Source organism: Aethalodelphis obliquidens, unplaced genomic scaffold (genome assembly GCF_003676395.1).
Source record: "Aethalodelphis obliquidens isolate GAN/ISIS:26980383/991018 unplaced genomic scaffold, ASM367639v1 scaffold28, whole genome shotgun sequence".
Classification (NCBI taxonomy): Eukaryota; Metazoa; Chordata; class Mammalia; order Artiodactyla; family Delphinidae; genus Aethalodelphis; species Aethalodelphis obliquidens.
The window spans coordinates 3,124,017-3,149,905 of NW_020837972.1; the positions used below are offsets into that span (position 1 = coordinate 3,124,017).

General features: G+C 37.6%; 1 protein-coding gene across 2 annotated transcripts in view; it reads left to right on the forward strand.

Annotated features, from left to right (window-relative positions):
* Positions 1-25,889, forward strand: part of TTC28 (tetratricopeptide repeat domain 28) — a 603,177-nt gene that overhangs the window by 425,740 nt on the left and 151,548 nt on the right. For both annotated transcript variants that reach the window (XM_027124409.1, XM_027124410.1), the window contains one exon: positions 14,798-15,305. In XM_027124409.1, coding sequence (XP_026980210.1) covers positions 14,798-15,305 — 508 coding nt within the window. The remainder of the gene's footprint in view (positions 1-14,797; positions 15,306-25,889) is intronic.

A 25,889-nucleotide genomic window follows, 5' to 3' on the forward strand; every position in this document is an offset into this window, starting at 1 on the left:
CATTATTACTAAGGCACATTTAAACGGTCCTGCCTGAACTCATAGCCCAATATCACTGTTGAAAACCATCTCTGTCCCTAAATGGAATAAACTTAAACCTGAATCATAACACATCTTTCGAATGCCTGTAATTGCAGACATTTGGGAGCAGCTTTCTGGGATTTTTCAGGCATGCCAGACACATTAACCAGTCCTAGACTTGGCACATTCCTAAACTTTTCATTTCGTATCTCAGCATTTATATATAATCCTGAGGATAATATTAATCAAATAAAATACATCTCTTTTGAGACTCAAAGGTTGGTTGGCAAACTTGAAGCCATCCAGAGGTAGTTTTTATATCTAGGAGGTAGAGAGTAAAACATTATTTTACTCAGAAAACAACAATGTAGGGTAATTGTTGCAGGTTATTTTTTCCTTTGGTTCTGGAAAAATTCTGAGTCTGTATCCAGTTGTGATAGAATTTGACAATAGCCATTTTTATTAAATATTGCAAATTAGAAACACCTGCCTGCTAAGCTGTTCTAAGCACCTAATTGTGAACAGCAATAATAACTAGTCCCTTTCAGAACAAGTGCTCTTGCTGTTTTCCTCATTTATTGTCTGAGATTTCTGGAGGAGGAGGTGCCGTATGATGGAAATATTCAGATTTGCAGTCAGGTAGGCCTACGTTTAAAACCCAACCTTGTCATTTTATTAGTTACCTTGACTTTGGAGCAATTGCTTAATGTGGTCTGTTTCCTCATCTGCAAAATAAAGGTAAAAATTCCTACCTCTGAGAGGTCTTGTGGGGATTTGGGATGATGTAAATAAGGCACCTGATATATCATAATTTATTGACTCTGAAATACACATTTTTTCGTGTTTTAGTATCTCTGAAATCAGGATGATTTAAAAAAATTTTTCTTAAATTTTATTGTGGTATGGTTGATTTACGTTGTTAATTTCTGCTGTATAGCAAAGTGACTCAGTTATACGTATACATATTCTTTTTCATATTCTTTTCCATTATGGTTTATCATAGGATATTGAATATAGTTCCCTGTGCTATACAGTAGGACCTTGTTGTTTATTCATCCTATATATAATAGTTTGCATCTGCTAATCCCAAACTCCCAATCCTTCCCTTCCCCACTCTCCTTGGCAACCACAAGTCTGTTCTCTATCTGTGAGTCTGTTTCTGTTCTGTAGATATGTTCATTTGTGTTGTATTTTAGATTCCATATATAAGTGATATCATGTGGTATTTTTCTTTCTCTTTCTGACTTACTTCGCTTAGTATGATAATCTCTAGGATGATTTTACAATCAATAAGAAAGCGTTCTCTCATTGTTTAATTGTAACGTTTTGGTCCCTTTATTTGTGGTACATATTGTAAAGTGCTTCTTAAATTGATGGCAACTTTGATTTGATGAAATGTGGGATGGCTGGCTCTCAATGAATAATAATCATACTTATTATTGTGATATATTTTTTCTAAGAAATATTTCAATGGCTTCCAGATTAAATTCCTAGACTCCAATTGGGGGTACCATTATAATCATTCTTAGGAAAAATAGTATTATAATAAAAATAATAGTTGCTCCTGTTTAATCATTTCATGTCTCATGTGAACAATTTAAAGGTAAAAGGGAGAAGATTTCATAAGACTTAGCATGAATGTGACTGATTAGATGAGCAGCAGCAGGTAGAAGAACAAGGACAGAGATGAAGGACTGTGAGTTCTAGGTATACAGACACCAAAGTGGCAGCTGAGAAACACCTGTGTCTATGGACCTCCCATTCTTAGAGCTGTAGGAAAGTTTTAGTGCATCAGAATTTTGCTTAAATAGAACTAGAGGTTAAGGTATTGGTACCACACATTCATTCTGGCATTCTTACCTTGGAGGATGGAGTTTTCTTCTTTTATATCCTTGTGCAGACTGAAAGTCCCATGACTATCAGTTTGGTTTGTTCTTCAAGTGTTTGCTGTGTGTCTGCTATGTGCCAGGCATTATGATAGACTCTGAAGTTTCAGAGATGAATAAGACAACTCCTGGCTTCAAGAAGGCCCAGTCTGACCTATTGCATGCTGTGTTCCTCTTCCCTTCACCCATATCCTGCATCTTTTCTTATTGCTTTAAATAGAAAATATATGAATCATGTCTTTTTGCTTTAGAACATAGTTCCTTTAACACTTTAGTACATTTTCTGATATTCACTTTTATCCAAACAAGCATACCACTGAAAAACAAATTTAATAACTAATAGGATGAAGAATTTGGTCACAGTTGTAATTAAAAATTTTATCTATCAGTGTAACCTGTATTTAATCCAAACCTATCAGTTTGGATATTTTTATAATAAGCTAATATTTTAAAATGTAATTTAGGATCTTAATTAAAATTTTAGTTTTTCTTCAGTGAACTTATTGTGTTCCTTTTTTAGATCTTGGTGTGATGTCTTCTTTCTTTGGGGATTCCCAAAAAGGAATGTTTATGTGCTTGCATGCCCAAATAATTTCTGTGCCAAAGGAACAGTGACAAATGTCACACAAGGGAAATGACATTTTCAGGTTTTTAAATTAATATAATGAGAGAGAGGAAAGCAGGCACTAATTTAGTACATTTAAATTTTAAATAAATGTGCAAAACAGGTTAAATTAATGTAAATATATGACTTTAAAATTAATTTACTCAATTTTATTGGTATTTAGCATCTATAATAACAGCTAGCAGTAATTAAATACTTGTAATGTGCCAGGCACAATTCTAAGCTCTTTAAGTATATGCTTAAAACCATCCCAAGAGATAGATATCATTACCTCTACTTTATAGATAAGGAAACAAGGACAAAGAGTCAGGAAGATGTCCAGCAGAGACAGAATTTAAACCTAGACAGTTCTAGTCGCTGTGTTACCCTGGAATTACTAAGTTCATTATTATTCAGGAGACAGAATCAGTAGCTGTTAGAAAAGTTACTAAAGTTTTACTGAAGTTATTAAAGTTTGCCACTGAATTTGTCACTAAATAGCTGGCTTGGATTTTAGAGGGAAGAGCAGTATGTATTTAAAATATATTACAAACCTCATCTGTTAACATCATCACATAACTTTAAAGATAATATTTATTATTTAAAATAACACTGTCAGAAATTAATTCTAAGTGGTTCTCTTATATAAATAATTGGCATTAAAGTGAAGATTATTAAATAAAAACTAGTAAAATTATAATTTCACAAGTCTAATAAAGCTGGTCTTGGGTGGCTGCTGAATATGAGGGCCAAAAGAAAGGAAAGAGTCAATGCTAACACTGAGCTTTTAACTAGTTGTTGGAAGAAATAGTGATAACGTTCACTTCTTTCATTAATCATGGAAATCACAAGGCAGACTTAGGAAAGGCAGTGAGGGCTTGAGTTTGAGGTGACTGTGAGATGGTGTGATGGAATGCAGGCAAAGCACAGTGAGGAGGGTAACAGCTGGGGGCCTGAAGATTTGGGCTCTAGTCCTGCCTTTGCTGGTCATTAGCAGGTTGACCTGCTGCCAAAGTACTTGACATCTCTTGGTCTTAGTTTCTATATCTAAAGACATTGGGAAGTAACATTGGTAAGTGGTTTTCAAACCTGCAGGGTGCCATAGATTCTCCCAAGGGTGCTGGGGAGAAAAGTGCATCCTAGTCTAAGTAACCTAAACAACAACACTTTTAATCACGTAAATCACATGTATTTTTAATATATTTTTAAAAATAAATTAATTTTTAAAATTTTTGGCTGTGTTGGGTCTTTGTTGCTGCCCGCAGGCTTTTCTCTAGTTGCCTTGAGTGGAGGCTACTCTTTGTTTTGGTGCGCGGGCTTCTCATGGGCTACAGCATGGGCTGTAGGCGCCTGGGCTTCAGTAGTTATGGCGCACGGGCTTAGTTGCTCCTCGGCATGTGGGATCTTCCTGGACCAGGGCTCGAACCCGTGTCCCCTGCATTGGCAGGTGGATTCTTAACCACTGCACCACCAGGGAAGCCCTGTATTTTTAATTTGATTTAAACAAAGTTTGAAAACCAATGAAATTAGGTGATCTATAAGGCCTCTTCCAGCTCTAAAATCCTCTGTCTCTTATTCTGAAATCTCAGTTTGGAATCATCCAACAGGGATAGAAGTTGAATCTGCCAGGCTGAGCGAAAGTACAGAGAGCTGAGATTGTGGACCATTTATTCCTGAACAGTTAGAAGCCATGAATTTCAGAAGCCCTCAGCCTGCATTAGGGCCTGTTCTTTAAAGTGGGAGGGCCATAATGATATTCCTTCATGGATGGTAGCAGAAGTTCTCAGTTGTTTCTTAATTTGCTAACATCTTTCCAGGATCCTTGAGGACTCCTTTCCATCCAATTAAAAGATTTCTTGTTTAAATTGTTATCTGCTTGTCCTAGCAAATAAGCTGTCCTTTTCTTGGGTTTTCTTCCTTCCAAGAAATGTCTCTTCTGCCTCTTGTATTTGTACTTGAACACATATGTGTTTTCCATCTTTCTTTCTCTCCACATTTCTCCATTATATCCTGCTCAGCCAAAGCCAGATTTTATGATTTGATCTTCAAAGGGTGATTGACTACATTCCAACTCCCTACAAAACGATGTTTTATAGTCTACTAAAATTCAGGTTGGCTGGCAAGTGTGGAATGGAATAGTTTTGACTGGACTAAAACAGCACTATGGTAGAATGTCTCTTAACCCAGGTCAAATTATTACATAAGAAACTTGAGTGAGTTATGTCGTAAAAAACTAATTTGAAACTAAGTTATCTGCCTGTCACTCCCCCAAATAAAACTGAAGATGTAGGTGAAACTGAGAGTGGGAAATAACTTTCCAAAAATCATCTTAATTGATTATTTCAAGTGAGTGAGAGAATTTATCCCCAATCACACTCAACTCCCTAATAGGACTACCAAGACTCTAAGATTATTACTTGGTCATCATCTTGTGGCCAAAGAGCTATGTAGAATGGAATTCTTTATAAAAATCTCTCTAAAGGGATAGCATATGGCTGCAGTGGAAGGTGTTAAGTTGTAAAGGAGGGAGGAGAATCCTTAAGTAACCTGGAAGAGATGTTAGGGAGGAACATCTTCTTTCCTCTGTCGTTCAGCATCAACCTCATCATTTGCAGTTCTTCATGAGGAAGTAGCACACACTCTTGCATTGGCTGCAACTTGGCAGTTACAGCACATAGCACAGATGCCTGTTGTATTGAATCAAGTTTACATGGAGCATCAAGTTAAAAAAAATGAATTCATTATAAATTCTGGCAGTTTTTATGGTATAATTAAAATGTCTAACAGGATACCTTTGGGAAACTAAATGCAGTTTTACTATTTATAGAGCCAGCAGAGGTAGTGTTTCTTGCCAACTTTCATATCTTATGACCTATAAATTGCTCTTAATAGCTAATCTGTCATCCCAGCTTCTCAAACAAGAAAGGCTTGTTTCCTTATTAATCTGTTAATTTGCATCTGCAAAGGACATTTACAAATACTTGGTTTGAAAACTTTGCTATATTAATGCTGGGCATTATAAGTAATTTATCACCTGTGATAGCAACTCTTAGGTCTAGGTAATAGATCTTTCTGACATTGTATTATTCTTCCAACCCTAATATAGTTCTGATAAAAATAATTATTGTGAAAGCTCCTCTGGCCCCACAGTATTAGGAAAAGCTGACAGGTTACCTATGGAGAAGCTATAACTGTCACTAACTTCTCTCTAAGCTCATAGTAATAGATTCATACCAACTATTCCAACTATGGTACAGTAATATGGTAGAAAGAATTCAGATGTACACAAATCACTGTCTTACTTTTTAGTAACAACTGCAGAATATTCCTCCAACGCTAAGTTTAGGAATTGGGACAAACTGGTTGGACTGATTATCATAAACCCAACAGCAGTTATTGAGCATGTACAGCATGAAATGATTGAAGACTACTAAAGGCCATGTAATTAAAAATTTCCCTGTTTATGTGGTATTTAAATCTCTTCTTCAGGCTGTGGCTGTGAGTTCACAATTCTTAGAGATCCCATTTCAGGAGCTTTCTCCCTACCAAGAGCCTTAACATTTAACTGTTTTTTGTTTTTGTTTTGCTGATTTGTTTTTTCTCTATTGTAATCCAAGAAGGATTTGTGGGAGCAGGAAACAAAACAGCAAAGGGAAGAAATCAGAGTAATGAGAGGATTAGGATCATATCATATGCTGAAGCCAGGGTAGAGTTTGAACATATTATGGGATTCTATCTGGCTGTTAAAAGGAGGCTCTGTATTAAATCATAAGCTTCCTGGTGACTCAAACAAAAAGGTAAACATGACCGCTTATATGATTCACATTTTTCTTAAGATAAAACCATAGCAGCTGCATTGAAATCTGAAAGAAATTTTTCCACTGGTCCTTATAAAGATGACATCAGGTGGAATCATGGACAACCTCCTCAACATTATAGATTATACATTTTTTGATTATTTTTGTACAGTTGTTTTCGTGTGGCTATTGAGTAAGCAACTCTAGACATTCATGACTATCATTTAACTTTTTATACAGAATTACTTTATCAACTCAGTTGCTGACTAAGGGTAGATTTTTCAGGCTATAGTACACTCATTAGATAGGGAATGAATGTTATTTAAGACTGTAGGAAGTGTATACACCGCACAGAACATGATTCAGTCTTCTGTTTCTACAGGTTTGTGTTTGGGTGGCTATTGATTCCCGCTAAATAGATCTGCAATGTGGGTAAATTACTACCAGGTAGACCCTTGTATCTGGGTTAATACAGATTTTTAAAGATTAGCTAAGTTTCTGGTTTTAGTACCTAACTCTCCTCAAATTTAGTTTTTCTATAAAAATAAAACTTCATCACCCGGAAACCTATGGTAATTCAAATAATTGAACCACTAGATAGTGTTAACTATAACTATAGTGACTGGAACATGAAAATTATTAATTTATGCTCAGTATTGTACTGGTCAGGCTAGGCCAGGTTATGCTGCAATAATAGTAAATTCCCAAATCTTAGTGGCTTATTTCTTGTGCCCGCTGTGTATTCATTACAGGTCAGCCAGGGCCCACATTGCTGATTGTCACTTAAATTTCAATTTTGATGGAGCAGTGTGTAGCAAAGAGAAGAGAAAATGTGGTGAAGTATGCACTGGTTCTTAAAGCTTTACATGGATGTGATCACATTTATTGGCCAAAGAAGGTCACGTAGCCACTCACACCTGACTTCATGCTGTCAGTGATGTGCAGTCTTACCTGCTTCGAAACAGAGATGCCAGCATATTTGTGAATATCCCTAAAGCCTACCCTAATATCATTAGTGCTTAACATTGATCTTACTGTATTCTAATTAGTTGTTATTTTAGTTAAGCATTTTGTTGTTGTCGTTACTACCAATCTCCCTCCTTTTCAGCTACTTCATGGATATACATGAAAGTATAAATCAGATCTTGTCAGTCCCCTGCTTAAACCTGTGGCTGTTATTGCTCCCTGGGTGGATTGTAAATTCTTCAATAGAGGATAAACTGTATGTAGTTAAATGAGCACGAGAGCTAGAGTCTGATGTCTGTGGACCTGAACCCTGGCTTTGCTATCAGTGCTATCAATTGTGTATTCTTAGGCATGTCATTTTATCTCTTTGAGTCTAATGTTATCTCACAAATGGCTTTAATAATAACACACAATTAAAAGGATTGTTATTAATGATTAAATGAAACAACATACATGGAAAATGCATTAGATTTTACAAATTGATGGACAGACAGAATTCATCCAAACCCGCCTTTCCAGACTCCCCTCCAACCACTATCCCCACTCCCAGGTCTAACCAGCTTCTTGGTCTCTAATCATTACACACTCTGTCATACTTCATGCCTTTGCTTGTGCTGTTTCCATTTCCTAGAATTACCCACTCCCCCAACGAGGAAAACTCCAATTTATTTATTAATTTTTAACTAACAGACTTCATTTTTTTTTTTTTTTAACATCTTTATTGGAGTATAATTGCTTTACAATGGTATGTTAGTTTCAGCTTCACAACAAAATGAATCAGTTATATATATACATATATTCCCATATCTCTTCCCGCTTGCGTCTCCCTCCCTCCCACCCTCCCTATCCCACCCCTCCAGGCGGTCACAAAGCACCGAGTTGATCTCCCTGTGCTATGCGGCTGCTTCCCACTAGCTATCTACCTTACGTTTGGTAGTGTATAAAAAATGTCATGAAAAACCTAGGGGTGAAACAGGAATAAAGACACAGACTTACTAGAGAATGGACTTGAGGCTATGGGGAGGGGGAAGTGTAAACGGTGACAAAGCGATAAAGAGGCATGGACATATATACAGACTTCATTTTTAGAGCAGTTTTAGATTTACAGAAAATTGAGCAGCTAGTACAGAGTTCCCACATTTCCTTTCTCTTCCCCATTCAGTTTCCCCTCTTAGTAACATCTTGTATCAGTGTGGTACGTTTGTTACAATTGAGAAACCAATATTGATATAATATTGTTAACTAAAGTTCATAGTTTACACTAGGGTTCACTGTTCGTGTTGTACAGCCTATGGGTTTTGACAAATGTATGATGCCCTATATCCATGATTATAGTGTCATGCAGAATAGTTTCACTGCCCTAAAAATCCCCTGTGATCCATCCTTTTCGCCTGCTGAAACCACTGATCTTTTTGCTTTCTCTATAGTTTTGCCTTTTCCAGAGTGTCATGTAGTTGAGATCACACAGTGTGTAGTCTTTTTTTTTTTTTTGTGGTCTCTTCCGTTGCGGAGCACAGGCTCCGGATGCACAGGCTCAGCGGCCATGGCTCACGGGCCCAGCCGCTCCGCGGCATGTGGGATCTTCCCAGACCGGGGCACAAACCTGTGTCCCTTGCATCGGCAGGTGGACTCTCAACCACTGCGCCACCAGGGAAGCCCTTAAGACTGGATTCTTTCATTAAAGAATATACATTTAAGGTTTCCTTCATACCTCTTTGAGCCTTGGTAGATCATTTCCTTTTAGTGCTGAATAATATTCTATTGTAAGGATGTATCAAATTTTATTTATCCATTCACCTATTGAAAGACATCTTGGTTGCTTCCAGTTTTTAACAATTGTGAATAAAGGTGTTACAAACATTCACGTGCAGGTTTTTGTGTGGATGTAAGTGTTCATTTCATTAAGGTAAATAATGCAGGAGCATGATTGCTGGATCATATGGTATGAGTAGGTTTGTAGGAAACTACCCAACCATCTTCCAAAGTGGCTGTCCCATTTTGCATTCCCATTAGCAATGAATGAGAGTTCCTATTGCTCCACATCTTCACCAGGATTTGATATTGTCAGTTGTCTTAGATTTTCACCATTCTGATAGATGTGTAGTGGTATCTCATTGTTGTTTTAACTTGCAATTCCCTGATGACATATCATGTGGAGCATCTTTTCATATGCTTCTTTGCCACCTATATACAGTTGGCCCTCCATATTTATGGGTTCTGCATCCACAGATTCAACAAACCACATATCAAAAATATTTGAAAAAATTCCAGAAAGTTCCAAAAAGCAAAATTTGAATTTGCCATATACCAACAACTACTTACATTGTATTTACATTGCATTAGGCATTATAAGTCATCTAGAGATGATTTAAAGAATATGGGATGATGTGCATAGGTTATATGCAAATACCATGCCATTTTACATAAGGGACTTGAGCATTTGCAGATTTTGGTATCCATGGGGGTTCCTGGAACCAATCCCTTGCAGATACTGAGGGAAAACTGTATCTTCTTTGGTGAGGTATTTGTTCAGGTCTTTTGTCCATTTTAAAGTTGGGTTGTTTTCTTGTTGAGTTTTAATTATTTTTGTTTTTTGTTTTTATATATTTTGGATACAAGTCCTTTGTCAGATAGGTATTTTGCAAATATCTTCTCCCAGTCAGTAGCTTGTCTTTTCATTCTGTTCATGGTATCTCTTACAGGGCGCAGTTTTTAATTTTAATGAAGTCCAACGTAGCAATTCTTTCTTTCATGGGTCATGCCTTTGGTGTTTTATCTAAAAATTCATTTCCAAACCCTAGGTCCCCTAGAATTTCTCTTATCTTCTAGGAGTTTTATAGTTTTGCATTTTACATTTAGGTCTATGATCCATTTTGAGTCAATTTGTATGAAAAGTGTAAAGTCTGTGTCTAGATTCACTTTCTTTGCATGTGGATGTCCAGTTGTTCTAGCACCATTTTTTGAAAAGGCTGTCCTTTCTCCACTGAATTACCTTTGTTCCTTTGTCAAAAATTAGTTGACTCTGTTTGTGTCTAGAGAATTTTCTTGAGTACATGAATGAATGAACAAATGAACCAACCAACAGACCCCAAAACACTCTAATATCCGTGTAAGCTTTGACCACTTACAGTGCTTTTACCAACACTAAGTGTTGGATATACCAATGATTCCAAAATGCCCTGGAGTAAAGGGTGAATTTTCTTATGTCTACACTTGCAGAAGAGTAATACGAGTAATATGCTTTAGCGTATGAAAATAATGACCCTTCCTGCCATCAGTGGGGCACACTTCTTGTGTCGTGTTTTTAGTTGTGGTGACATATAACATCATGTTCTATTTTCTGGTCATCTTCTACCACATCTTTGAAATGAATAAAGCTAAGTTAGGGTAGGAAGAGAAATGAAAATCTAAAATTTTTGAGCATCTTCTGTGAGCCTTGAAATGGGCTCTTTACAAGTTCTATCTTATTTAGTACTCATCAGAGCACTGTGAGATATTAATATTTCCATTTACAGATGAGGAAACTGAGGCTCAGAGATGTTGCAGAACTTGTGTAGTATCACACAGTTTGTCCTTTGGACCCATGCATGCCTGATTCCAGAGTCTGCCCCTATTCTTCTATATCCCTCTGCCTCTTGGGTTGCAGGTGGTTAACCCAGTACCTTGGGTTCGTGGGCACTGAACTGGCAAGGAATACAAGGTGCATATGGATTTGGACAGTGAAGATGAAAAACTGTATTTCTGGTACTAGCTGTGGGTGCATTTCCCCTTTTCTTAAAACTACATGCAATTAGTCAATGAGCAGTTATATCAGATATTCTCTATATGTGCATTTAGTCATCCCACAAAATATAACTCTTATAAAATACATACAATAAAGGGAAAAACATGCTAGTTGTGAGGAACACGTTTAATTTTGCAAAATAATGTTTAATGGTAGTATCATCAATGTGGTTTTTTGGGTAGTTTAAACTTTCTCTATTTCATGTCTCAAACTGAAAGTCCTTAAAGGTGGTTTGAAAAAATATGAGCAAATTTCCTTCTCTAGCTCCATGTCCCACGAAACTGACTCATCAGGTGCAGTTCTTCCGCAAATATTTGGGGCACAGAGCAAGGGGTAATGACTCCTGTGTGCTAAGTCTGCAGCTGGAAATCATGCTTTGGCAAGAACATGAGTAATTTATATCTTGTAAAAAGAGAAAAGTATTGTCTTATTCCAACCAGAGAGTTTGTTAGCATAACTGTTTGTGTGCGTTTTGGTATTCAAATACAGATGTTCCAAAATGTTTCCACTGTGGGAAGCAGCTGCTGCTATTCCAGCACAAAAATCTCAAAGAGATTAATATACAAAGGCAGTGTGAACCTTAGTGGCAAGTGCAGCATCTGCTTGAGGTGGGGCCTGTGTTTCCTTGTAGATAGTGGGTCTTCAGATTCTCCTTAACAGCCTGAAACCATGTTTCAGATCTAAGCTTATTCCACAGGAACAGGAACAAAGACAAATGATTAATTTGTAATTCACTTAGCTGATAAATATGATCACATGTTATTTGCCCAGCAGCTGTAAAACACTGGACTTCATGTCCTGTGGCAACTGATAGAGGAATATAGATGTTTGGTTGTAGTGACTGATGTTTTTGGTGCCGTTACTAGCTTCTGCTTGGTAACAGAGCTCAGCCCAGACGGCCTGCAGTCATAAAACATCCATCCACACCTTAGTGATGCATTTACAGAGAACTTTACAGTTTACTCAGGACACTCACTTGCACTGCTTCATATGATCCCATCCTAACCTTGGAAAGTACATATGCTGTCATTATCAGAACGGTTTACATATAAAGAAAATACAGGTGAAGAAGTGACATGACTTATCAGGGTTACACAGCCAGGGCCTCTGACTAAATTCTATTCCATTCTTATACTACATCAAGCTGCCTTTCTAATTTCAGAGGCTATGATGTGTGCTTCATAAACTATATTGACCTTTCTAGAGTTGCCGGTTTCCAGGACACCTGCGTGAAGAGTCCCAGCCTGATAGCGCTGCCTGTAACTGGAAGGTGCCAGGGAAGAGCTAATGCAGTAGTCCTTCCCTCTTTCCTCACAACCCTAAAGGGGAAATGCCCCAATACTCTCTTTCCTTATGTTTGGGAGAGCTTCAGCAAATGAGCTCCTATGTCTCCCTGGCATTTACAGAAATGAAGAACCAGAAGCAGAAGATCCCTGGGCTGTCATTTGGAGTTGCCACATACCACAAGTTTCTAAGAACAGTGATGCTTGGGATGCTGTGCCTGCCCCAGGCCTTATTAATCTATTCCCTACAGTGTTCAAGGGCTCATTGCCTCCAACCAGATCTACTATTTGGAATTATCTAGTGAATTATTTATGGTTTACACATTTCACAGAGGCTCATGGCTAAGTTTGAAAACACTCAGTTCCTGGGACCTAGAAACCTCTGTCTGGAAAACCAAGGCTCAGAGAAGTTAAGTTTCTGAAGGTCCCAGGGCTAGTAAACATCAGTGCAGTTTTGAACCAAGGGTGTCTGATTCTAAGTCACACTAGCTCCATAGTGAAAGAGCCATGTGTTCTACTTTGAGGGCAGCAAAGATTTGCAGGTGGGAGGGTTTGTGGACTGTGTCCTGCTTTCTAGCCTGGCTTGGGCACAGAAGGACCTCAGAGAGTAAGGAGGGGAGGGCCAATTACAGAAGGAAAGGAAAGAGACTGAGTCCCCCGTCCTGTAGCAAAGGAGGAAAGGAGATTGTCGGGTGTGGGGAGGGGAGTTGTGAGCAGTAGAAAGGCCTGTGTGCACTGTGCCAACAAGAAGTCTTAACTTCTGATCCTGAAGAGGTTCCCGAAGTAGGAACCTGAGGCCAGTACACATCCAAGTGGCATGCTCTTGGGTGACATCATTGCTGCATCTGCCAGAATCACATTGCTACAGGATTGTGATTTTCATGGAATTGTTTCTGCTCTCCACCACTCAGAAAAAAAAGACAAACCCCAAAAGTACATTTCTAAGTGTTTATTTCCTCTCTATTTTCCTCAAGCTTTTTGTTGGAACATCTGTGAAATGATAAAAGCAACTTAAAACTATATGGAACCTTTTGCAGATACACAGTTTGCAAGCATTGTAAAGATGGTCAGTCTCAGTCATTTTGATCAAAACTGCTATTTCGCAGGCAAAGAAATAAGGTAGCAAATCAGTCAACTATGAAATATTAATAAAAGTGTTCTGAAGTGCATATAGAACACATCTGATAAAGAAATACGCTTACTCCAGGTGGGATGGCCTTCCCTTGTTGTTATTCCCTAGCCTGGAGGCCCTGGTGAAGATCACTTGCCTACTTGTGACAGAGTTTACCCTTTGTTCTGCCAGGATCACGTATTCATGGTACGAAGAGGGAGCATCATGAAGAAAGGGGGCTATGTGGCTCTAGCTGTAGGCACTGTGTGAAGGAAGGGAAGGATAGGCAAGTTGTTGAATGAAAAGAAGCGCAGGAGAGCTCGGTGTAACTTCCCTTTTATGTCTCTGCAAAGGAGTTAGAAACTAAAGACGAGAATCTAAGACTATCTGCACTTGGTAAGATTCTAGAACCCGTGTAACATCTCCTTTGTTATTTTTGTTTCCCTTTGGTTCACTATGCCAATATAGAGTCATTTTCATTAAAACCTTTAAGACAAAAAGGGCTCATGTTCTTTTCTTTAGACAAGAACTACTTGAGTGGCAAGCAGTGTGAGGGGACTAGGAAGATAGCATCTTTCTGCACAGAGGCTGGGGTCAGAAGAGAGAGCCTCTAGGCAAGAAAAGCAAAGCTCGAAGAGCAATGTGAGCCTAAAAAGGGGTGGTGAGGCCCCGTGGGGACTACCACATTCAGAGATGTAGTTGTAACTCCCGTTATTTTCCTCTGCGGCTCATCTAATCTAAGCCTTCCACAGTAACCAGCACTGATGAAGTCACATTGAGTTAACAAAGATAAGAGAACAGGACCCTCCATTGGTCCTGGGTCACAAAATTATCAATCATCAATCTAAAGATCTCCCTTGCCGTTAATGTATCCATTTGCTTTGGGAGAAGACAAGAATTGAGAAATGCAATTTGAGTGCAAAGAGCCTAGCATGGATTTCTCCTATGAATTTCCTATGCTATATTACATGTAATAATTAATTTTGATTTTCTTCAACATTTTCTTATGCTGCAGAGGTTAATAGCTATTAACAGAGATATAATATCACAATATTAGAAATGTCAAGTCTTTAAACTAAGATGAAGGTTATATGGCACACAACCTGTTTCTATGAGATTCGGTATTGAATGTTACTGATTAAATTGCCATTGTCTTTTATTAGGAACTAGCTGTTTGGATGTGCTCTTTTTCAGTTCTGCATAGGTCTGCAGACCAGTGATAGAAACACCATTAGAAATAGGTTTGGATGGTTATGGGCAAACTCTCTAACATTTTATCTGCTGAAACAAACCAAAGCCATTTTCTGATGTGCTTTCTTTTCTCTGCTTTATCCTTTCTCTCCAGGCAGCTTCATCAGCCCTGAGCAGTCTGGGCCACGTGTACACAGCCATTGGAGACTACCCCAATGCACTGGCCAGTCACAAACAGTGTGTTCTTCTCGCCAAGCAATCCAAAGATGAGCTTTCTGAAGCCCGAGAACTCGGTAACATGGGAGCTGTGTATATTGCCATGGGTGATTTTGAGAATGCTGTGCAGTGCCATGAGCAGCATCTGAAGATAGCCAAGGACCTGGGCAACAAGCGAGAAGAGGCCCGCGCCTACAGCAATCTGGGCAGTGCCTACCACTACAGGAGGAACTTTGACAAGGCCATGTCTTACCACAACTACGTGCTGGAGCTGGCTCAGGAGTTGATGGAGAAGGCCATTGAGATGCGGGCCTATGCTGGCCTGGGCCATGCTGCCAGGTGCATGCAGGATTTGGAGAGAGCTAAACAGTACCATGAGCAGCAGCTGGGCATCGCTGAGGATCTCAAGGACCGGGCTGCAGAGGGGCGAGCATCCTCCAATCTGGGTAAGGACAGGATTGCTTGCGGGACCCAGGGTCAGGGCCAAGGGCTAGAAATAGCTGGAGTAACCCACTATCTTTTACAGGAATCTGTGTGTTTATATTCAAAAGTATCTCCTCATTGTGTGTGTTTTATATTTCCTTCAGATATATGTCCTTGGAGCCTGCCTGCTCTAAATCACAGGATCTTTTCTGTCATCACAGTGCTCTGAGGATTAGAACTCTGAAATACTGGAAAAACAAAACACCCCAACCTTTTAATCTGTCTAGAGAGAAGAACGACCAGATTTATCTAATTAGAGAGAAGGGGGATGAAGTGAAGAGACAAAGCTATGTTTGGTTTAAATGAAAGGGAAGCTTGCTAGGAAGTCATCAATGGAAGGGAATTTGAGAGGATTTTTGTTTAGAGGGAGTTCTTTACTTGGTGACCCAAGTAAAGAACTTTAACCCCAAAGGGAATGTATTATTTCCCCTCAATGTATGTGTATTCACAAATGATGTTGATAGTTATAGTGTAAATGTAAAATTATTTTTTGAAAAATTTAAATAAGATAGATTTGCAGTCTGTGATTTGATAGGACTTGGTTACAGTTAAGATATTTATAGATTTGGGGGAATTTATATGGAATGGTAAGAGGTGATAAGTATTAGTAACTGGCTACTTTTTAGAAGATATTGTTATCTTTTCTTGGTACCCAAACAGATGTTGGTACATAATGAATGAAAGGAACAGATGTGTTCAGAAGTATAAGCGGAACTCATCCTTGTGCCTGGAGCCCATGGTTTGTTATGTCCACAGGGACTCAGAGTGGGGAGAGGACAAGAAGACGGTGACCTTACTCGTATTAGTGTATGCTTAGCGGATATTAGTGGCAATGCACTGTAAAAGTCAGTCCCCTTTTCTTTTGTGACCTACAAAACCCTATTTCTCTTTATATAATTTTAGCACTACTTCTCCCTCCCCTCTACCTCCGCTTATTGTAACCATATGTTTCGTGAATATGGTTGTTTGAAAAAGTCTGGCAAATCCCTGGAGATGATGCTGAAGATGGTATTGAGATCAGAATGAGAATCTAGAGAGCCTGATAAAAACCATAGAAATAAGTTCTTGGTATGATATATTCATTCAACAGATTTCAAGTATTTATTGAATCATACTATGTGCTGAATCCTGGAATAATTGCCTTACGTGATAGAGAAGTTTGAAAAAAAAATCCTTGCCCTCAAAGAGCTTATAATTTAGTTGGGAAAATAAGATTAATACATAGGACAACAGTGTTAATGATGTTGTGTAGCCATGAAATTCCCAGAAGGGAGGCCCTGAGGGCTGGGAATAGTCTGGAAAGCTTCTTGGAGGAGATGACGCCCAGGTGGACCTTGAAGAATAGCTGAGATTTGGTCAGAAATGGGATGGCATTGATGGCAAGGAGTATGTGAAAGAAGAATTTGATGCAATAGGTTGGCATATCTGAGGGATAGTGGCATGATTAGCCTTCAGGAATGTGCTAGAGGATGGTAGAAGATTATTATGAAAACTAGGCAAGGAATTGTTAGTGAACAGGAGGTTTTGAAGGTTTTGAAATGTAGAAGTGAGAACATTGACTAGATATTTAAGGAAGACAAGTCTAGCAGTGGCACATAGGATAGGTTGGAGGGCTTGAAACCTGGAGTGTAGAAGGCTGTGCATATTGGACAATTCATATTTCTCTATCATTTTGTGTCAGAAATCTATCATTTTGATTAGTTGTATTTATTTTTCAAAGACTTTGTTCATTTCATCTAAATTGTTGAATTTATTGGCATAAAGTTGTTTATAATACTTACTTATTTTCCTTTTAATGCTTGTAAGATATATAGTGATATGTCCTCTTTCATTTCTGTTATTGGTAGTTTGTGTTTTGTACCTGTAGTAACCCCCTCCCCCTTTTCTGGGTCATTCTAGCTAGAGATTTATCAATTTTCTTGCTTTTGCTTTTGTTAAGTTTTTTCTATTGCTTGTCTATTTTTTAATTTCATTTTTCTGGTCTCATTTTTATCATTTTCTTCCTGCCGCTTTCTTTGGGTCCTCTTTCTAGCCTCTCAAGGTTGAAACTTAGGTCATTGATTTTAGACTTTTTAAATTTCTAATACAAGCATTAAAAATACAAAATTTCCTCTAAACACTGCTTTAGCTGCATCTAATCATTTTTGATGTATTATGTTTTTACCTTCGTTGGGTTTAAAATATTTTCTAAAATTGTTTGTGATTTCCCTTTAACCCCCGTGTTGTTTAGAAGTACTGTTTAATTTAAAACATTTGGGATTTTCCTAGAAACTTTATTGTTATCAAATTCTAGTTTACTTCTATTGCAGTCAGAGAACATACTTTGTAGGATTGCAATAGGTTTCTCTACAGATGTTGTTTAGGTCTAGGTAGTTGATGGTGTTGTTCAGATCATCTTTGTCTTTTTTTTTTTTTTTTTTTTTTTTTTTTTTCATCTTTGTCTTTTTTGATTTCTTTGTCTATATGTTTTGTCAGTTGCTAAGAAGGAGGTTGTTAAAATCTACAACTGTTAGTGTGGATTTGTCTGTTTTTCAATTCTGTGAAACATGGCTTCATGTACTTTGAAGCTTTCTCTTTGGGCAAATATTCATTTATGATCGTTTTTGTCTTTCTGACAGATTGGCCCTTTTATCATTATGAAATGTCCCTTTTTATCATTGGTCATGTCTTTTTTTCTTGAACTACTTGATCTGATACAAATATATCCACTCCTACCTTCTTATGCTTACTTTTTGTGTTTTCCATTTTTTTTCTGTCTTTACTTTCTATTTCTTGGTGTCTTTAGTTTTTTTAACTGCAGATAACATCTAGCTAGGTCTTGCTTCTTTATTGATTTTCACAATTATGGCCTTTTAATTAGAGAATTTCATCAGTTAACAGTTAATGTAATTATTGGTTTTGTTAGATTTAGGTCTGTTATTTTACTGTTGATTTTCTGCTTGTCCCATTTATATTTTGTTCTCAGTTCTTCCTTTCCTGCTGTCTATGGGTAAATTTAATCATACAGACTTTATTTTAACTTGTCTATTTGCTTTTTAGCTCTGTCTTTGCATAATTTTTTAATGGTTGCTCTAACGATGGCATTATATATCCTTAACTTTTCATGGTTTACTTTGAGCTACCATTGTACCACTTCCTGTAAAATATAAGTACATTATGACCTTGTAGGTCCACTTACTCCCCACTCCCTGTACTTTATGCTGTAGTTGTCACATTTATTACTACACCTATATTCTTTCTAAACTCCACAGTACAATGTTAGTTGTTCTATTTTATATTATCATTTTAAATGATTAAGAGGAAAAATAATATTTTCTGTTTATCCACTTATTTATCATTTCTTGTACTTGCATTCACTCTTGAAGATATGAGTTTCCATCTGGTATTATTTCCCTTCAGCCTAAATAACTTCATGTAGCATTTCTTGTAATGCAGGTCTGCTAGTGATGAATTCTCTTCATTTTGTTTACTTTAAAATGTGTTTATTTCACCTCATTCTTGAAGGATATTTTTTGCTAGATACAGAATTCTAGGTTGGTAGATTTTTTTTTTTGTCTTTCAGTGGGTTAAAGTAGTCTTTCCAGTGTCTTTTGGCCCCCATTATTTCTGATAAGAAGTCAGTGGAATTAATAATCTATATGGTATATGCTAATTTTTTCTTGACAGTTCACAAGATTTCTTCTAAATTTGGTTTTCAGCAGTTTATGATATGCCTAAATGTGGCTTTCTTTGTATTTTTTTCCTTCCTATGGTTCTTTGAGCTTTTGAATCAGCACATATATATTTTTGCCTGAATTTAGGGAATTTTTACCTATTATTTTAAAAATATTTCTTTTTGTTCACTCCCTCTCTTCTCTATTTATCTCTCTGCATTACTTTGGGCCTTTTGATTTTGTCCTATATATTGCTGAGGCTCTGTTCATGTTTTTAATTTTTTTTCTCTGTATTCTTCAGATTTGAAAATTTCTGTTAATCTTTCTTCAAGTTCACTAACTCTTCTGTCATCTCCAATCTTCTGATAAACCTATCTGGTGATGCAGAGTTTGGGATTCCCCAAGACTACTCTCACTTCTGACATCAATAGCAAGCAAGGGTCACCCTCAGGTTCAGTAACTAGGAGGACTCACAGAGTTCACTGAAAGTTATTGTTATACTCATGGTTATGGTTTATTACAGTGAAAGCATACAGATTTAAATCAGCCAAGGGAAGAGGCACATGGGTTAGAGTTCAGGAGAATTGTAAGCACAAAGCTTCCAGTTGTGTCATGGATGGTGCTAACTCTTCCAAGCAGCAATATGTGACAGTATGCACAGAGACTCCCTTGACCTTTCTTTTCCAAAGTTTTTATTGGATCTTGGTCACAGAGATATGGCTGACCACCTGCATGAGTGACCTTAGTTTCCTGCCCCTCTGGAGGTTGAGCTGAGAGCCCCCACTGTAAATCATACTGTTAGCATCGACCCTCTGGCATGGTCAACACCCTCAAAGACTCTTAGGTTGGGCATTCTGAGGGCTTCGAAATTATCTCCCAGAGCCAGGGGCAAAGGCTGGACCTCTCTGGGCAAGGTTAATTCTTTACTGCATTGGTGCATTTTAAAATTTAGATATATATTATATTTTTAGCTCTAGAATTTCCATTTGGTTCTTTTAATTAACATTTCAGCTTTCCTGCTAAGATTTATGTGTTTATTCATTACATGTATATTTTCTTTCACATAACTGGCCCTAGTTATTACAAAAGCTTATAAAACCTTGTCTGCTAATTCCATGTGGGTCATCTCAGAGTTAGACCCTATTGATTGCCTGTTGTTGATGTTGTTATTTTTTAACAGCTCGATTGAGATATAATTCACATAGTATACTATTTATACATTTAAGTGTGTAATTCAGTGGTTTGTAGTATACTCACAGAGTTGTGCATTGATTGCCTTTTGTTTTGAGTTGTTAGTCACATTTTAATGTACTCTTTGAAAAGGGATTATATCCAACATTGTCAGTGATACTTTATAGAGACTCTGGATTCTGATATATTTCTCTTAATAGTATTGATTTTTGTTGTAGTTGTTTTACCAGTTAACTTGACTTAATTCAAGCTCCAAATTCTGTCTTCCCTGTGTTGGGTAGCAGCTAAAATCTCTGTTCAGGTCTTTCAGCTTGCTTAGATTTGGCCTTGCGCATGCATATTTCATGAGTTAAACAGAGATCTGTGTAGAATTACAAATCCAAGGCTCTCCACTATGGCTCTCTCTGGGATTTTTCCTTTGGTTCTTCAAGCCAGAAAGACAGTGTGTTTCTACCTGAGTTTTAGCCTCACCACACGGCACTAATGGGGTTTGCCCTCTGGTCCCTGCCCCTGCAAAATGTCCTCTGGCATTTCAAAAATGGGAAACTTACCCAATGCCTTTCCCTTCTGCAAAGAGTCAACTCCAACCTCCCTATAGTTTCTCACTGCTTTTGGTTGCACTCCAGTGTTTTTAGATAAATTCCCTCCCCCTGCTTCCTCCATGCTGGCCTCCTGCCCCCTCCATGCCAGCCCTCCTGCCCTGCCCCCTGTCAGACTTTATAGTTTTTATCTATAGGAGGGTGGCTCTGAAAGGAGGTACTCCTCCATTACTGGAAGTAGAACTCCTCCTATCCATGTTTAACCCATTGCAATTTGATTTGCACCTTTTGTCCCCTGAAAAAGATCAGCAGTGATCTCCAGATGGCTCAGTTGAGAGATCTCTTGACAGTTCTAAATTTCCCTAATCAGTATGCAACATTTGGCAGCCTTTACTAAGTTTTCCTTGAAATTCTCTCCTCCTCTAGTTTCTGTGAAGCACCACTGTCCTGATTTTCTTCTTGGCTGCTCTTTCTGTACCATCTTCATTGGCTTTTCTTATCCTTCTTTTTTAAAAATGAACAATTTTAAAAGTTACAAAAACAGTACTTACTTTGGTAAAAAATTCTTATGGTATGAAAGTGTATAAAGTAGAAAAAGGAGGTCCACCCCGGTCCACCCCCTTGCATACCTTCCCATGTCCCACTTTTCAGAGTTAAGTACTGTTAACAACTTGGTTAGACTCTTTCCAGACCTTTTTACTATGCACATAAACACATGGTAGTATAATCATATATGTAAATATACACATGTGTGTACAGATTGTTCCTTTTTTAAAAACTTGGATCATAACATATGTGCTTTTCTGCCACCTGCTTTTTTTATTCTGCCTTCCCTCTTAGGCTTCCCTCTGTGTCATTATTCAGTTTCCCTACATTATTTTTAATGGCTCTTTTCCATTGTATTGCCACTTGTTAAATGTGGGAGTTCTTGTATTTTGTTCCTTGATTCTTTCCCATTCTTTCTTTGTATCTCTCTATCATTTTTACCACCAAATCTTCAACTACTGCTTCAATGTCCATTGTTTCTAAATCTATATTCACCAGCTCTGACCTCCTGCCTGAGATCATTTTCATATGCCTAGTAGATGCTTCTTCTGATTTTCATGCTGATCAGTCCAAGTTTGTGAGTTCAAATGTGAAATATCTTTTTCCTAAATTAACTTCTTCTCCTAGCTTTCCTTATTTTGTTGATGACAGGCCCATTCTTGTAGTTATCTCTATTAATTCACTATTGCTGCTGTAACAAATTGCCATGAACTTAGTGGCTTCAAATAACACAAATGTTTTCTCTTACAGTTCTGGAGATCAGGAGTCTGAAATCAATTTCACCAGGCTAAGGTCAATGTCAACAAGCCTGGTTTCTTGGCTCTAGGGGAGAATCAGCTTCTAATGGCTGCGTGTATTCCTTGGCTTGTGGCCTCTTCCTCCAATTCCAGAGTGCATCACTCCAATCTCTGCTTCTGAGTCATCACATTGCCTTCTCTTCTGTCCTAAGTCCTCTTGTATCCCTCTTTAAAAAAAAAAAAAAGACTGTTGTGATTACATCAAGCCCACTTGAGTAATCCACAATAATCTTCCCAAGATCCACAGTTTAATCACACCTCCAAAATCCCTTTTGTCGTGTAAAGTAACATTCACAGGTTCCTGGGATTAGAAAGCAGAGACTGGGGACCGGGGAGCGGGAGGATCATTCAGCCCATTATACAGTCCTGACTTAGAAATCTAAAGTCATCGTTGATTTCTTACCCCATCCCCCTTTTTTTCAGTTGACACTCAATCTAACAGTTGTCAAGTAAGTATTCTCATTAAGGTTTTTTCTTTCCCTTGCTCCTTCCTTGTTGCCCAGTCTGTTGCAATAACCAACTAGTTGGGTTTTCCTTGCTACCATTCCCTCCCTCCCATGTCTCCTCCATCCCACACACCAATAGTAGACTGACCTTCCTAAACTGTACCTTAAAATGGGGACTATCACGATTTCCATTCTTTAATTCTACTACTCCTCTGTACATACTCTACCTAAAACTGTGTTTTTCCATCTTCCCTAATTTAGCCACACTGGCTATACTTCTTGCTTTAATGTATTTTCTCAAGCTATTTCTTCTACTTAGAAGAACTTCTCTGTCCCTATCTTGCTTATCTAAAGTTTACCCATCTTTTTAGGATTATCCCAAGTACTGTTCACTTCTTTTTTTTTTTTTAAACTATTCACTTCTTGAAGCCTCTCTTGATAACAAGTTCTTTACCTTGTCTGAGTCCTGTGTCCACTTTTTAAATTTCTCTTATTCTATTTCTATTCAATCATAAAATATGGTTATTGGTGTACTTGTATAGTTACCTCCACTGGATTAAAACTCAGTAGAAGTATAAACACTATTCTACTCCACAGTCTCTGTATCTCTGAGTATAACCCCTTAGACACAGTGAGTACTCAGTGTTTATATGGTTAGATTGAGTGAGTCAAAGCTTATGCCAAGATGTTGTGCCCCAGTGATTGGAAGAACAGTGGTGCCTTTGGAAAGAAACAGGAAAGCTGAGAGGAGGAACTTCCCCAAAGTAGTTCTTTATCAAACGTGGTAAGTTTGTTTTGTACATGCCCAGTACGTATTTCTCTCAATGTAACACGAGCAAATAGAATTGGAAACAAGTATTAAGATGGCATCATCCTATGACATCTATGAGATAAGGGAGGAAAGCCAGTCAGGGAGACTGAGTCAGGATCACAGAGGGTGGAGGTGACCCAGGTAGAGTTCAGGGAGAAGAGAGCTTCAGGATGTGGAGGGCTTAGAGGAGCCAGGGAGAATGAGATTTGAGTCACTAAGAAGGTTTTTTGACATTAGAAGCTTTCTGTGCACATCTGAGGGGTAGTGGATAGAACTTATGGAGATGGAGAAAAAGAGAAGGTAGAGATGATGAGAAATCTTTATCCTTTGGTGGTCAGCATATACTAATATTTACTATCCACCTTTTAGATGCTTTAAAATAAAACAAGTAGAAATGATTTAGACTCTTTAGATTTCTTATGAACAACAAAGAATAGCCTAGACGTTTTCTAAGTATGTCTTACTTGTGAAAATAATGCTAATGTAAATTTTGGCTTGGAAAATGTCCATCTTTTCTTTTATGCTCAAAACAACTGTAGTTGCATGACAGTGTTTCTGTAGCCTCTGTTTTTTTGGTAGCCTTCTTTATGGTTCTAATTTAGGCAGTTTGGAGTCAAATCTCAGTTAGGCTGCAAAGTAGGTCACTAGAGTAAAGCCTCAGTTAAAGTGCTCTCGCTCTGATCATCCCAGATCTTCTCATTCACTGGGGAGGCAGGCAGAAATGCCTCTTATTTTACTTTGAGATAAACTGCAATTAGGAAAATGAGACGGGAGATAATTAGAAGGATAGCTGCTTCCTTCCTTCCTCCCTCCTTCCCTTCCTTCCTCTCTTCCTTCCCCCCTTCCTTCCCTCCCTCTCTCCCTCCTTCTTTCTTTCCTACTTGCTCTCTTGCACTCTCTCTCACTTTCTTTCTCCCTTTCTTTCCCTTTCTTCCTCCCTCCCTCCTTCCCTTCCTTTTCTTTCTTTCTCTTTCTGGATGATGGTGACCACTTAGCTTGCCACCATGCCCCTAGAATACATACAAAACTGAACACATTGTACTTCCCATGTACACTTCCCACTTCCCATGTACAGCAGTGTAAGAGCTGTTCTGTTTCTAGTATTGGGTCAAACATGAGAGATGGAAAGTACTTCCCACCAAGGCCTAGGGTGAAATATCTAATAATCTATGGAAAATAATTCACAATTTTAAAATATCTGTACCTTTTTAGTCAAAAAGACATTTGCTGTCTACAAAGTAGCTTTTTTGGGAAAGAAAGGGAAATGGAACTAGTGTTTTTTTTAATTATTTTATTTTATATTGGAGTATAGTTGATTAACAATGTTGTGTTAGTTTCAGGTGTCCAGCAAAGTGATTCAGTTATACATATTCATGTATCTATTCTTCTTCAAGTTCTTTTCCCATTTACGTTATTACAAAATATTTAGCAGAGTTCCCTGTTCTATACAGTAGGTCCTTGTTGGTTATGTATTTTAAATATATCAGTGTGGGACTAGTGTTCATTAATTCATTTGTTCACTTAATCATTCATTTGCTCAACAAATATTTATTGAACATTAGTTATGTGATAGGCACTGTGCTATATTTTATGAATAAAACTGACATAGTTCCCATCCCCATGGAGCTTATGGTTTTTCATTTAACAAGCATATATTGAGACCTGCTCTGTGTCACATATTTATATTCATTTTCATATTTAATCATCTCCACAAACCTATGAGGTCAAGAGTATTAATTAATTTTAAATATGAGAAAATCACAGCCCAGGTAGGTTAAAAAAAATCTTGACCCATTTAATTTCAAGAGACCTGTAGCATAAAAGATGTATTAAGATCTCATAAAATGATGCTTGGCTTTTTCTTTTCCATGTTTTCAAACCAACCTGGTAGTCATGTGCTGAAGTAAACGTTCGGTAGCAACTCTGGTGGGTTTACATCATTCCTCTTATTTATAGTGCAGCAAAATGATAGTCACCAGAAATGGTGACTCTCAGCTGTTCTAATTCTAGGATTTAAGAAATATCACCTAAGTAACTTTTATAAAAATTATATTTAAAAATTAAATTCTGGCAATCTAAATCAGAAAAATTTGAATTCCCAAGGAAAGGTGGAACAATATTACATGTTGTATACATAACAAACACACATTGCACCTTAATTATATAGTATTCCTGATTACATTTTATGAATTAAATATTCAATAAATACTGTGAACACATGTAAAACACAGTATCCTGAAAAAATCTTATAATAAATTTCTTTTGTAAGAGAAAAATATTCTATAATATGGCAGTCACTCTCTTTTACCTGCTTTTCACATTTCAGTTTTTATATGTTGGGTTTTCTTTAGGTGGAGAAGAGGTCTAGCTTTACGATAAAATGTTAATAATAATTGTAGGTAGTATTTAATTTACACTAATTAGGTGTTTTTCTTTGAAAATCCACAGTATGATTATGGAACCATGTTCAGAATAACCATTCAAGATGTTGAAGAGTCCATGAGGCCTCACATAGAAATTCTTGCTTCAGCAATGCAGTTCCATTATATTTGTGTCTTACAGTA